Genomic DNA, 13,567 nt, shown 5'->3' on the forward strand with positions numbered 1-13,567 from the left:
CCAACTATGGGACCAACCTCTCCTGGCCACCTCACTCTCAGCCTTTACAAGGCACCTGAAGATGAATGGCATTCAATTCATTTTAGTTCTTTTGCTTGTTAGCAGTTTTAAATTACTGATTTTTCATTAGTGGTTTTATATATTTTATTGTGTTTTATTCAAGCCCAGCGCTAGGGATTCTGGCGCCCCAGACTGAATCCTGTGCCCCCTCCTAGGCTCTTCTCATGCACGCTTCACACGAACACTCAGCCTGTCCCACTTCAAAGGGAACCGGGAAGAGGCCACATCTTTTTCTGGGTCCCTTTTTTCTTTGAGAATGCGCAGCTCAGCCTGCCCCACCCCTTGCCTGGCCCTTTCTGGCTTCAGAGGGACCCGGAAAGAGTCCACCTCCTTCTTCCTTCACAAGAAAGGACACGGCCTCTTCCCGGCTCCCTTTGAAGCGGGAGAGGAGCAGCCAAGGGGCGGGCCGGGTTGAGCCGCGCATTCCCAAAGAAAGAACGTGCGGCCCGGCCCACCCCTTGCCTGGCCCTCTCTCGCTTCAGAGGGACCCAGAAAGAGGCCGCCTCCTTCTTTCTTACCTCTTCCCAGCTCCCTCTGAAGCGGGAGAGGACCAGGCAAGGGACGTTTGGGTCGGCATGAGCGAGAACAGAGAAGGGGGCACTTTGCCAATTCCCACACGCTGGTCCTGGTTTTATTTTTGTTTATAGGGTAAGCTGCCTTGAGTTTCTTGTAAGTAGAAAGGTGGCTAATAAATGCTTGAAATAAAGAAGGTTTTCTTCCTCAGTTTAAAAGAAGGACAAAGCAAGACTTCTTTTTGAGAACATGAAAGGCTCTGGATAATACTCATCTGCCAACACTGGGCTAGATAGACCAGTGGTCTGAGCTTATATAAAGCAGTTCTTTGTGTTTCAGCAGCAGGAGAGTTCTGTTTGTCCTTATATTGGCCTCTTGCAATCAGAAACAGGCATCTTCTCCTTAGAACATGTAGGGGTCATGGTGCACTACTTGCTCATGGAAGGATGGGGAGCTCTTGGGGGTGTAGCAGTCTGACTTAAGTTTTTGGTTGGGAAGTCCATAACTCAGTAGTTGAGCACATGCTTCTCCTCCTGGGCTTGGTCCCAAATTGAGACTCCAGTTTAAAAATCCCAGCTACAAGAAATAGGGAATCACCCTTTGTGTCCAGGGCTGCTGAAGGTTCTAAAGTCCCAGGCAGGTAATGGAGAAAAGGATACTCAACAGGTGCCTTTCCTTTCAGGTCTGTGTGAGGCAAAGCATGAGGTCATGCCTTCTATGCAGTCCTGTGGGGGGGGCGGGGGGGGAGAGACACAACAGCACCATGCAGGCCCCCAGGTGAAATCCTGAACCTATGTCATGTGCCATTTTTTTCTACATGTAGTTTTAAGGTGCCAGAAGGGGAAAGTCTGAAGGACCCTAAAGATCTGTGCTTTAGTTTGGTGCAAGATAGCTTGTGCTGCTTAGAGCTCATTGTCTAGCTGGCTTAGCTTCTAAGGAATGAGAGGCTTCTTGCAAGTCCCAGCTTCAGAGGCAGAGTGTTTGTTCTTGAGCTCAGCAAAAGGCAGAAACAAGGGTGAAGACAGCAGCTTCCCTCGCCTGGTCACTGACGCACTCTCTGTTTTTCTTGCAGATCCCTGTCTCCAGGATCCATGGGACCCCGCTGCCATTTCCTGCCAGCCAGGTCTCTCCCGGGCCCGGCTTCCCTTGCACCATCACCAGTCCCAGGAGAACAGGGGCCAGGACCCTGGCGGACATCAAGGCCAGAGCCCAGATGGCCAGGGCCTGGCGGGCAGCAGCTGCTGCCGAAGCAGCAGCCTCCATGGCTGCTACTGCTGCCTCCATTGTGGGAACCATCCCAGGCCCGGGCCCAGGAGGAGGGAGGAAGGGAGAGGAGGGGGGCAGCACAGCATCAGGGGAGCCCCATGGAGCTGCGACCCAGGCAAACACACCAGACCTGGCAGGTACTGGAAGCGGGGCAAGTTCAAGAAAGCCTTTGTCCTCTGGCCCAGGTCCCTGGGCCCCAACGGTGTCTCCGACGACGGAGCAGGCGGCTCCCTGCGGTGTTGCTAGAACACAGTTACAGCCGGTTGCCTCCCTGCAGTCCAGAACTCCAGGCAATTGCCCCACCACAGAGATCCCATCAGCCACCCAGCCAGCAGTAGCGAGCATCGGCCCCTTGGCATCCTCCACAAGCCAGGGTACCCGGGCTTCTCTGAGCTCGAGTTGTGGCCTTGGGCCAGGGATGGATCAGCCTGGAAAGTCCTCTTCTGCTCTCAGCCAGCCTGCAAGAGTGGCTTGTGACCCTGAGCCCAGGCCAGCCAGCAAAAATCTCCCCGAGGCAGCCCTCGCTTCCAGCACAGGCGTGTTACGAGACGCAGCACACTCTCCTTCTCTGCCTCTGTCGTCAGCTGCACCCTTCAAGGCGCCCCCTGCCCCTCCAGCTGGCACTGCGACGCCACCCCCTGTGGCTGCTCCATCCCCTAGCACTTTGTCAGTCACCCATGGCCTTAAAGTGCCCCCGACCACCTCAGGAGCGGCTGAAATTGCGCCTTCCCCAAAGACGAGTTCCAGCATTCCTGCAAATAACCCCTTGGTTGCTCAGCTGCTTCAAGGCAAAGATGTCCCAATGGAGCAGATCTTGCCCAAGCCCTTCACTCGAGTCGAGATGAAGACCATCCCATTCCCTGTGGAAGAGCAGAAAGAGCCAGGAGTCCCAGCCAGGCCTGGTGAGAGGCAGCCTTACCAGGTCCCGTTGCAGGCCTGTGGGAAGCCGGGCTTCAGTCCTAGCAGGCATCAGATCCCCCATGGTGTACAGCCCTTTCCTCCTTTCACAGGCCACGAGCTGTGGAATGCCACTGCTGACTTACACCCCAGCCAGGAAGCCTTGGGCCAAGTAGCCCGTGAGCATATCCTCCAGACCCTGATGCAGAGGTTGTCCAGGCAGAAGCTGCCCTCTCCCACCACACCGCCTTCCCAGCTCCCTCTCCTGCCTCCAGATTTCCCAGTGGAAAGCGGCTCCACCAGCCAGAGCTTCATGCTGGGCTTCACGGGGAGAAGGACATCCAAGCCGGCAATGTCCGGCCATTACCTCCTGAACGTTTCCACCTATGGCCGTGGCTCTGAGCACCTCAGAAGGAAACTTGCCACACACCCAGAGAGCCACGCGTCCACAGATGGACCCAAAATGGAGCTTGAAGAACAGGAGCAAGCTGCTGAATGCAAGAGCAGCGGGGAAGACGGCGGAGACACGGAGGGGGATGGCACTGCTGACGAGGAGGAGTGTGTTGTGGTTAAGGAAGAACTTGTGACCCACGAGGGAAGAGAAGAGCGGATGACCCCCCGGGCAGGCAATGTGAAGGCAGAGCAAGTAGCTGCAGTCTGGAAGACACAGGGTGCCCAATTTGCTGCTGCAGGAAGGGGTTTTATTCCAGCAGCCCAAGGAAAGATGGCACAAACAACAAGGGTGGAAATGAGGCCTTGGAGCACGGAGCTGCACCTAGACACCTCAGCAGACTCAACCCCACTCCAGCCCCTGCTCCTCTCTCCCTCACCGCCTTCACGGCTCTTTGGGGGTCCCGCCACGACACAGCTCGTTGGCCCAGGCTACAGTGGCACCATCAACGTCTCCACCTCGCCAGACATGCCCCAGGAGGCGCTCCTGACAGGGCTGTCTGACCCCAACAGCATCGGAGACGTCGTGTCCTTCTCTGTGACGGTGACGACCATCCCCGCCAGCCATTCAGGAAGCACAGGAATCCGTGGGCAGCCCCTCCCTGCCCAGGCCTTTTCTGACACTGGCGGCTTGGAGGATCTGCCCTCCAAGTGTTACTGCCGTTTGAAAGCCATGATCATGTGCAAGGGCTGCGGGGCCTTTTGCCACGACGACTGCATCGGCCCCTCCAAACTCTGTGTCTCCTGCCTGGTGGTACGGTAGCATCTCCCTTGCAAGACTAGCTGTTCACTTGGGGCATCGTGCCCACCGTCTGCTTGCTTTCCGTTGAGAGTGCGGGCACCATGTACAGCCAGCCGAAACCTTGGGACAAGTGTTTGCACTTAAGGAATCATGTAAATAGGTTGCATCAGTTTTTTTTTGTCTTAAAAAGTATTTTTTTTCCTTGTTTCAATCTTCAGGTAAATCTGTTGACTCATGCGTCATTTAGTCCCCTGACCAGCTCTGGCTGGTGGAAGCAGGACTTGGTCAGTCCCTCATCTCACAGTCTGTTCCTTGGTGGGCCGCATCCAGCTCGCTGAGCCCTTCCTCCAACAAGCCCCTGCCATCCCATTCCTCTCTTTCCAACAGGGCCCATAACGCCATTTATGGCGGCTGATGGTGTTCTGGTCCTGGCTACCTTTGACTAACTGCGTGGGGTCCTAATGCAGCAGAGCAGCTGAGACTTGTAGACTAGCAGCCCAAAACATTTGCCGTATTGCACAAGCGGCCGCCCCTGCCCAACAGCAGAATATGGTTGCTTTCACCCTGTTGGGATGGGAGCTGAGTCACCACGATGAGAGGTACAGGAAGCCCCATGTTGGTTCACATTTTCAGTTAATTTTCCAAAGAACAACCAGCTAGTTATTGCCCATTATCCCACTTCTGCCATCACTTGTCTCCCCCCCCACAAAAATTATGGAAGGGCAGCCCCCTTTTAATAAGGGCAGATATGCAGTTCAGTTCCTTTTAACCCCACTCTTAACATTTCCCTTTTTTGTAGAGTTAGATGCAGTAAGACTGCTGCTTCTCTCCTATTGAGTATGACAGGGTGAAAAAACCCCCCCACAACACTTTGGCTTACTGCAGACCAAATTCTGGTTCTTTGCCTGGTAAGGAAGTACCTGGGAATCTCCCCACTCTCACTTAAAAGATTTTGCCACTGGGCATAGTTAAGGCCCGAGTAAATCCTGCAGCTGTGTCCCATTCAGATTATTGGGTGTGTTTGAAGACGAGCACAGGTCTGGCCCCTAAGATTCCATAGACTGGCACAAACCATGTCTAACTAACTCTCAGAAGCACAAAGGAAAGAATTTCTGTGCTTTCCTGGAGAAGCAGAATACATTATAGGAGTTTGCTGTGATCTGCGTAATGTATGCAGGTTCCCAAATTTCAGTTTTCCTGAATCTTAATTTGGGGATGGCGTGGGGAGACAGGCAGCACAAGCATGTGCTGCTGTGTGGCTACTGAAGTGGGTGTTGTAAATGCACAACTGCACAGAGCGCTTTCTTCAGGCACCTCAGTTTCATGAGCAGGAGGCTCTGCAATAGACAGAGGGCTCGTGGGGGTGGGGAAGGATGTCAGCTTGGCCCTGTGACAGGTGTCAGCTGCCAGAGCTGGATCAGAGGCAGGTCCACCGCCCTCTAAGGCATGTTAATACTCTCCATAATACTCTCTCGAGCGGAAAAGCGAGCAAGCAGGCCCTGCCTTTGGAGTGAACCATTTGCTTAGTGGGGGAGGGCTAGGAGACCAAGCCTGCGGTGTTTATTCAGAAGGCCACAGGTTCAGTCCTTTGCATTTAAAAGGGACCCTGCAGGCACTGTTCCCACCCTGAGACCTTGAGGAGCTGCTCCTACTCAGGCTGGAGAAATCACGCTAATAGTCTGTCTTGGTGCAAAGTATCTTCATAGGCGTCTTTGCTTTTGACTTGCCTTCATCATGGAAGTTGGTTGCATTCTCCATCAGATAGATGCCTGATAGTCACCACAGATGCTTGCATACACAGAGACATGGAGAAATGTTTGGAAGAGGGCTCAGCACTCCTTTGCCCTGAGTAAGAGTGCTTGCAGTGAGACAGAGAAATGTCTCCACAGAGTATCTCAGCAGGGGTGTTCTTAGACTCTCTCACACCTCACAGTGAGCTCAGTGCTGTCATATCAGGTAAGAAGCAATGCACCCTTGGTTAAGAACTCGCAGTGTTGTCTCAGCAATGGGGCCTCAATTGCTTTGTCCATATTTCTTTTAAGGCTAGCATATGAAAGGCTGGCTTTGCATTCAGCATCTGTAGCAAGGGAATGAGGATATCAGAAGAGCCTTTGTTGGAGAAAGCCCAAAATTTCATCTCGTTCAGCATCCTAATTCCAGCCAGGGGCTGCCCGAGTGCTTCTAAGAAGCCCGTAGAGCATGGAAGCAATAGCCATCCCCCACCATCTCCTAGTAAATGATAGCTAGAGGAGCACTGCTCCTAGACATAACTAGAGTTCAGTAGCACCTTAAAGACCAACAAAATGCTCCAAGGTATAAACTTCCTTGGGTAATCCGTTTGTCAGATAACCATATCTGACATACGGAAAATTTGCCTCCCTTTAAGGTGCTACTAAGCTTAAATTCTGTTAGAGTATTACAGATTGATATGGCTACCCACCAGAAACTACTTCTAGACATGGAGTTCTTATTATGCTGTCTTCTGTGAATTTCTCTAATATCTTCTAAAGCAGTGGCCGCCATAATGTTGTTCAGTAGCAAGTTCTACAGCTTAATTATGAATAGTGTAAAGAAGGATGTCATTGTCTGTCTTGAATTCACTGCCCTTCCAGCTCAGTTAGGTGGCCCCTGCCTCCCTAGTGTTACAGCAGGGGACATCCCACCTCTTCCATGTCATGTTATAAATCTCTTTCCCCCTCCCCTTATTCAGATGTTTTTCCCCCTGAACTAAAAAGCTCCAAATAGTTTAACCTTTCCCCACCCCATAGCATCAATGTACCAGACTTTGGCGGGAGAGGGGGGAAACGTGTGCCTAATACTAAATTACTTCGGAGGCACAGTCCCTGCCTTCCAGCCACCAGGAAAACATAATCCCTTATGTCTGGTTTCAGTGTAGTGTTGTGACTAAAATTCTAGACAGCTCTTGGCGCTTTCTCTAAGGATCATACACTCATTTTGCATGATAAATATTACATTTGTATCAGCCATTGCGTAACACTTGATGGGTTTTTTTGTCTCTCCCTCAACCCCTGGAATGAGCAGTGGAAGTCTTTCCTGATAGTGCCTCTTTCCCAGTCCCCAATGTTCTCTCACAAGGTCACACCAAGAAATGGAACCCAAGGGTGAATTTATGCAGGTCAAAGGTTAATGTCTCTCATTAAGTTCTGTGGGCCACTATTGAGATCTGAGCCAAGTCAGCTTTCACCAATGACAGCTTTGCTTCCAATGCCAATAGTCTGTGAGAGCTCCATTTTAGTAGTGGGTAGTAGCCATTTGGGGAATCAACATTGCAATAGGGGTAGGATTCTCCTTACCAGGCAGTGAGTGGATGTGCCTGTAGCAAACAAGAATGCACTCTGGCCCTAAGCAAAGAGCGCATCCACCCACCCCACCAGGCTTGTCCACCATAATTATGAGTCTAGTACAAAACTGATGGCAACCAGAAAAACACACACACCTTGTTTCCCTGGTGTTCTGAGGGCTTACGAGAATGCTTTAGCTGTCCTTTTACTTGGATAAAGCTGCCATGTAGCTGGTTTTTTAAGCAGCTTATGGCCTCCAGTTGTCTGTTAGCTCCCTAGATAAACTGTATAAGAAGGCACGTGAGTGGTTTGCCCCTCAGTCAGTTTAACATACTCTTCTAGGTTGCAGCAGCACAGCAGAGTATTCACACAGCAGTTTGCACTAATCCTGCAGAATCAGGGTCACCTGTCTTCACTCTGGCAGGTCTCCTGCAGGCAAGAGAAAAGCCATTTTCAGCCTCTTGTGGCATTGGGAAAAAATGGCTGAAGCTGCTGCCGCTTTTACCCTCCCCTTTATCCCTACATTTGCTGCTGCTAGTGATTCCTTTGGATTACCCACTCTGCCGTGATGGCAGTTACTGTGATGACCAGTGTGGAAGTGCTGGACAGGTCAGCTGAAGAACTTTTCATGTTATCTCTTGAACCACTCCCCTTGGTTGAGCCCAAGATAATTTTAGAGCCATAGGCAGAAAATCTTAAATGGCACCCAAGCACCCCCTACCATTAATTAGCCTGCAGCACAAGAGCTCTTGTAGAGCCTTCTGTTCATTTATACTCTGTGGTTTGCATCTGCCTGTCTCTTGCTCTGCTGCCCTGGATGACACCCTGAATACTCCATGTGAGACAGCTGCCATAAACCACCTCTCTCATACCTGCCCATGTACACGCACCTCAGAATCGGGAATGCCCTTGTACCAAGCAGGAGGAGCATTGGATATGTTTTCAAGGACTCTTAGTGAAATGCATATTTAATCATTTCTGAATTTCCAAAGAGGTTGTTACAAGGAATTCAGGTGGGAGACCATTGAGTTGAATAGCCTCCATGGCAAACTGAATGCCAAGTAGGGCAAGATGGTGGAATCTGCAAGAATGTTTTCTTTCCCATTCTGCAGGGATCAGAGGTAACAGGCTACGTGTTGGAACAGACAGTGTCTCTCCAGTATTTGCTACTCAAGGGATTCTGGGCTTGATCCTACCCAGCTTATCAGGCAGTTAACCCTTTGTGGTGGCTGCTTAAATTGCACTACATGAGGCTGGCTCACCACAGCAAGCGTTGCCTTCAGTTTCACCCTGTGACCATGTAATTTAGACTATGAGCCCTCTTGGGACAGGGAAGTGCCCCTTTTATGAATCATTGTGGTGACAGGCTAGAATTCAAAATGGAGGCAGTTGCCTCATCTGTGTTCATGGACTCCTCATTTCAGTGGCGGAAGCACATGGGCATGTGCAGAGGGTAGTGTGTGGATCTTTCCATAGATGCTTAGAGGTCCACATGTGCCCTGAAACTTACCCATGTAAGATGATTCTGGACCAGAAAAACCTCAGTACCCAAGACCATAGTGGGCTCCACATTTGAACCTTGCCCATAAACATTTCCCATTTCTGGCACTCTAATCTGGTTGCCATGAGTCTGGATGCATCCAATTCCATGGCCTGGAGAAGCCCTAAGATGTTCCTTAGGGCTATGCCCTGGCATTGTGTATTGGGTACAAGCTGCAGAACAGCTTTCCAGACTCCCTTGGTGGCCCATTTATTTTGACATAATACTGCGCCTACCAAACTTGAACACTCATGCTTGGCAATATGTTTAATTTGGAACTGGCATTGCTTGTAAAAGGTAGGCCAGCTCAGTAAATGTAAAGTGTGCCTCCATGGCTATTTTCCTTACTCTGGTTTCATTGCTTTTGTACAAAAGCAGAAGAGTGAGAAGCAAGATTAGCTGGAGTTCTCCCAAGAGCAGGGACTGCCTATCTTTGGACAAAAGCGTGGCAAGCAGTGAGCGGTCTTCTTAAGCCATGCCAGCCCTGAGATGTGGGCAGGTGAGGGGCCAGTGTGAGATGAAGTTGCTGCTGCTTGTGGACCTCAGGAGACATTGTGTGCACCTTGGTTTCTAAAGAATTGGAGACCAGTTTTGAAACTTGGGGTATGGGTGGGAAGTCTGGAAATGTGTCCTCTGTCTGCTCTTTGGCAAGATGTAGGGGCCACTGTGACTACCTATTGGGGTGGGAGAACGGAGCCCATTCCTGATTCTTTGTATTGCTAAACTGTGCATATTGTAGGGCTGAAATTGCGCATAGCCATTTGGGGAAACTGAGAAAATGCGCCCAAGAGGGGTTCCCCTCGCTTTGTCCTCCCCAATGCAATACAATTGATACGATTAAAATCAATTCAAGAGCTTATAAGTAATATATTTTAAGTAATATATATATTTTAGTACCTCTGTTACAAAAGACAAGAAAATTTGTGAAACAGATACACAAGCTGTTGTGAGTGGTGTATGTGTGCGCGTGCACAGTTTTGAATGTGGTATTTCCTAGCAGGGGAACTGAAAGCACCTGTATTTGCAATAAATGTTGATGGTTTTGAAGAAAAACTAAAAGAAACTGATTTTTGTTGACTGGGATCTCTTAATTTTTTTGTAGGCCGAGAGGCATAGAAAAATAATTTAGAGAGTGCTTAACTTTCATCTGTTGCCTTTTTAAAAGGGACAAATTGGAATTCGGAATATGTATAGAGAGGTTGGGTTGACACCATTTAAAAAGTCATATTTTTTCACAAATAATATAGAAGAAATATTTTACTTAAGAGTTTTAAGTATTTGAAATAAATATATAGGTATGTAAATATACTGTATGTACTTCATATATTCTTTTATTTTACATTTTATTGTAAACAAATGGATATTAAAAAAAAAAACCTTTGAACTGGCTTGAGCAGAGCTCTCTTCTGAAGTGAATGCTACCATTCTGTCTTTTGAGTGGGAAACGTTGGAGCCTCACAACAGGCCTGTGAGATTAGTTTGGCTGAGGAGAGAGTTGTGTGGCCAGACAAGTCCAGTGAACTTCCTAGCTGAGAAGGGAACTGGACTTCCCCTGTTAGAGTCCAGCAATTTAGTAAGGGCTTTCTGAGTGGCGGAAAGACAGCAGTCACATTTGCGGCAGAGCCTGCATCGTGTTATACAGCTACCTCGAAATACATCCCACTCAAGGAACTGTGGTTAAGAGTGTTGGAATAGAAACCCAGGTTCAAATTACCATAGAAACTCGCTGAGTGACCTTGGGCCAGTCACACTCTCTCAGCCAAACCTTCCCCACAGGGTTGTGGGGATAAAATGGGGGAGAGGAGAATGCTTTGGGTTCCCGTTGAAGAGAAAGGTAGGATATAAATTAAATAAATATAATGCATATATTTCAAGCAGAGAACTTGCAAAGACTTGGGGAGGGCATCTCATTTTCTTCTCCCCCAGCCATTTCCTCTTAGCCTTCCCTGGGAGCCCTACAACCTCTCTCCCCTTTTCCTGCTTCCCTCTCTCCTTCCCAAGCATCTGCCCCTCCCCCCCCAATCTTTCTCCAGGAGGTCTGACCTAGTTGCCTGGTGCAAGACATCTGGATCGAGGCAGCTCAGCGGTACTGATGCTGTTAGACCTATCGGCTGCGTTCAACCATCGACCATTGGTTGCTGACCTGCCGCCTTGCCAGCGCAGGGATACAGTGGTTGGCTTTGCAATGGCTTTCCTCTTTCCTTGATGGTCGGGGACAAAGGGTGGTGATTGGGGAAGAATTGTCCCGGAGGCACGCGCTTAATTGTGGGGTGCCTCGGGGGCAGTGCTCTCCCCGATGTTGTTTAACATCTGTATGTGCCCCCTTGCCCAGATTGTCTGGAGGTATGGGTTGGGTTGCCACCAGTATGCTGATGACACCCAGCTCTATCTACTGATGGACGGCCGGCCTGACTGTCCCAGAAAATCTGGATCTGGCGCTGCAAGCTGTGGCAGGTTGGCTCAGGCTGAGTCGATTGAAGTTGAATCCAGCGAAGACAGAGGTCCTTTGCCTGAGCCGTGGCGGTCTGGGCAGGGAAATTCCCTTACCAGCATTTGACGGTGCGCCACTGACAATGGCACACAAGGGCAAGAGCTTGGGAATGCTGCCGGAGCCTGCCCTGACAATGGAGGCCCAGATAGCAGCCACTGCCAAATCCACCTTCTTCCATCTAAGGCAGGTGAGGCAGTTGGTCCCCTTGCTGGAGCGCGACGACCTGGCAACAGTGATCCATGCTGCGGTCACCTTGAGGTTGGACTACTGTAATGCCCTCTACTTGGGATTACTGTAATGCCCTCTACTTGGGGCTGCCCCTGTGCCGAACCTGGAAACTACAGCTAGTGCAGAACACGGTGGCCAGGCTGCTATTGGGGCTTCCCAGGTGGGAGCACATACAGCCGGGGCTGCAGGATCTGCACTGGCTGCCAATAGTGTACCAGATTCATTACAAGGTGCTGGTTATTACCTTTAAAGTCCTATATGGCCTAGGACCTGCCTACCTTAGGGACCGTCTCTCCCCACATGTTCCCCAGAGGGTACTTCAGTCTGGATCACAAAATCTGTTAGTAATCCCCGGGCCGAAGGAGGCCAAACTAAAGACCACCAGAGAGAGGGCCTTCTCTGTTGTAGCCCCCTGTGGTGGAACCAACTGCCAGAGGAGGTGAGGGCCTTGTGGGACCTTGCTCATTTCCACAAGGCCTGCAAGACTGCTCTCTTTCGGCTGGCTTTTGACGCACAGCCTACATTGTAGGAATCTGGAGAAATGCCACCGGAAATATACAACATCTGATGAGATTAGCACCAAACCTATTTGAATTGTTTTAAACTGTAGAATTTGTGATTTTATAATATAATTGTTTTAACTGTTATGATTTTATGTTGTGAGCTGCCCTGAGCCTGCCTTGGTGGGGAGGGCGGGATATAAATCAAATCAAATAAATACATAATAAATAAATAAGACACTGGACTGGGGGAGTTGTGTGGTCCAGCCAGGATGGAGCCAGTTGCATGGGGGGCGGAATCTGTAAGGACTTGCAGGGGTGCCTTATTTTCCCTTGTGTCATCCTTCCACTGTTGCCTCCTCCTCTCCTCCTTACAGCCTCCATATTCTCAGCTGTCTGTTTCCTTCTTCCCAAGCACCAACCAGCTTACCTTTTATCTGGCTCCCCATATTCAGCTATAGGATTTATTTACTTCATATATACCACATTTTTATCTCCATGGGGTAGCAACCCAGCTTATAGCCTCTCCTCCATTATTATCCTCACAACAATCCTGTGAGGTAGGCCCTTACCTAGGTAGCCCAGGCTAGCCTGATCTTGTCGGATCGCAGAAGCTAAGCAGGGTTGACTCTGGCCAGTACTTCAAAGGAATACCAGTATTCAAGAGGACAGGGGCAGACTTTATTCAGCCACCTCTGAATATCCCCCAGGCCCCAGTAGTGGTCAGTCACCAGCAGTGTTCCCTCTATGATGAGTTCATGTGAGCTAGCTCACAGCTTTTTATCCTCCAGCTCACACATTTCTGTCTTCTGTCAGGAAGGATGGCCCCAGAACAAACTAATTATGAGGTACCCAATTTGCTCACACCTTTAATGCCAGTAGCTCATGAAGTAGAATTTTTGTTCACAAGACTCCACATCTTACAGGGAGCATTGAGGTCACCATGACTTCCATGTGGAGACACACAATTATTTATTTATTTTTTAAATCCTGTGAGGTAGGTTAGTCTGCAAGTGTGTGAGACTGACCCAGGGTCACCCAGTGAGCTTCCAGTGGTGGAGTGGTTATTTGAACCTCGGACTCCCAGAACCTAGTATGAAAGGTTAACCACCATACCACACTGGCTTTTGTTGGGTGGCAGCTGTTGAACAACAGCAACTAGCCAAGGTAAGTAATGCAAGTCACTTGGTAGCAAGTACTTTTGTGGTTGGTGGGCTGGCCCCAATAAGTCCTTCAAAAGCTGAAACCTCCCTGGAAAGGGCCTTGCCTTTTACTGATGGGGTGAATAATTAAAAGCAGGGCTTTTTTTGAGCAGGAACACAGTTCTGGCTGCCTTAGCACCAGGGGATGTGGCCTAATATGCAAATGAATCCCTGCTGGGCTTTTTCTACCAAAAACCCCATGTGAAACAATGGAAACATCAAGGGGTGTGACCTAATATGCAAATGAGTTTCTGTTGGGTGTTTTCTACAAAAAAGAGCCCTGATTAAAAGTAACTCCTCAGCTGGGCTTTTTTTTTGTAGAAAAAGCCCGGCAGGAACTCATTTGCATATTAGGCCGCACACCCTGACACCAAGC

The 13,567-nt window shown here is 49.7% G+C and overlaps 1 protein-coding gene across 2 annotated transcripts in view; it reads left to right on the forward strand.

The window, feature by feature from the left end:
• ASXL2 (ASXL transcriptional regulator 2) overlaps nucleotides 1-4,145 on the forward strand; it is a 120,303-nt gene extending 116,158 nt beyond the window's left edge. For both annotated transcript variants that reach the window (XM_060250819.1, XM_060250828.1), the window contains one exon: nucleotides 1,646-4,145. In XM_060250819.1, the coding sequence (XP_060106802.1) occupies nucleotides 1,646-3,949 (2,304 nt within the window). In that variant the 3' untranslated portion in view covers nucleotides 3,950-4,145. The remainder of the gene's footprint in view (nucleotides 1-1,645) is intronic.
• The last annotated feature ends 9,422 nt before the right edge of the window (nucleotides 4,146-13,567 follow it).

The sequence above is a fragment of the Heteronotia binoei genome, chromosome 1 (genome assembly GCF_032191835.1).
Source record: "Heteronotia binoei isolate CCM8104 ecotype False Entrance Well chromosome 1, APGP_CSIRO_Hbin_v1, whole genome shotgun sequence".
NCBI classification, from domain to species: Eukaryota; Metazoa; Chordata; class Lepidosauria; order Squamata; family Gekkonidae; genus Heteronotia; species Heteronotia binoei.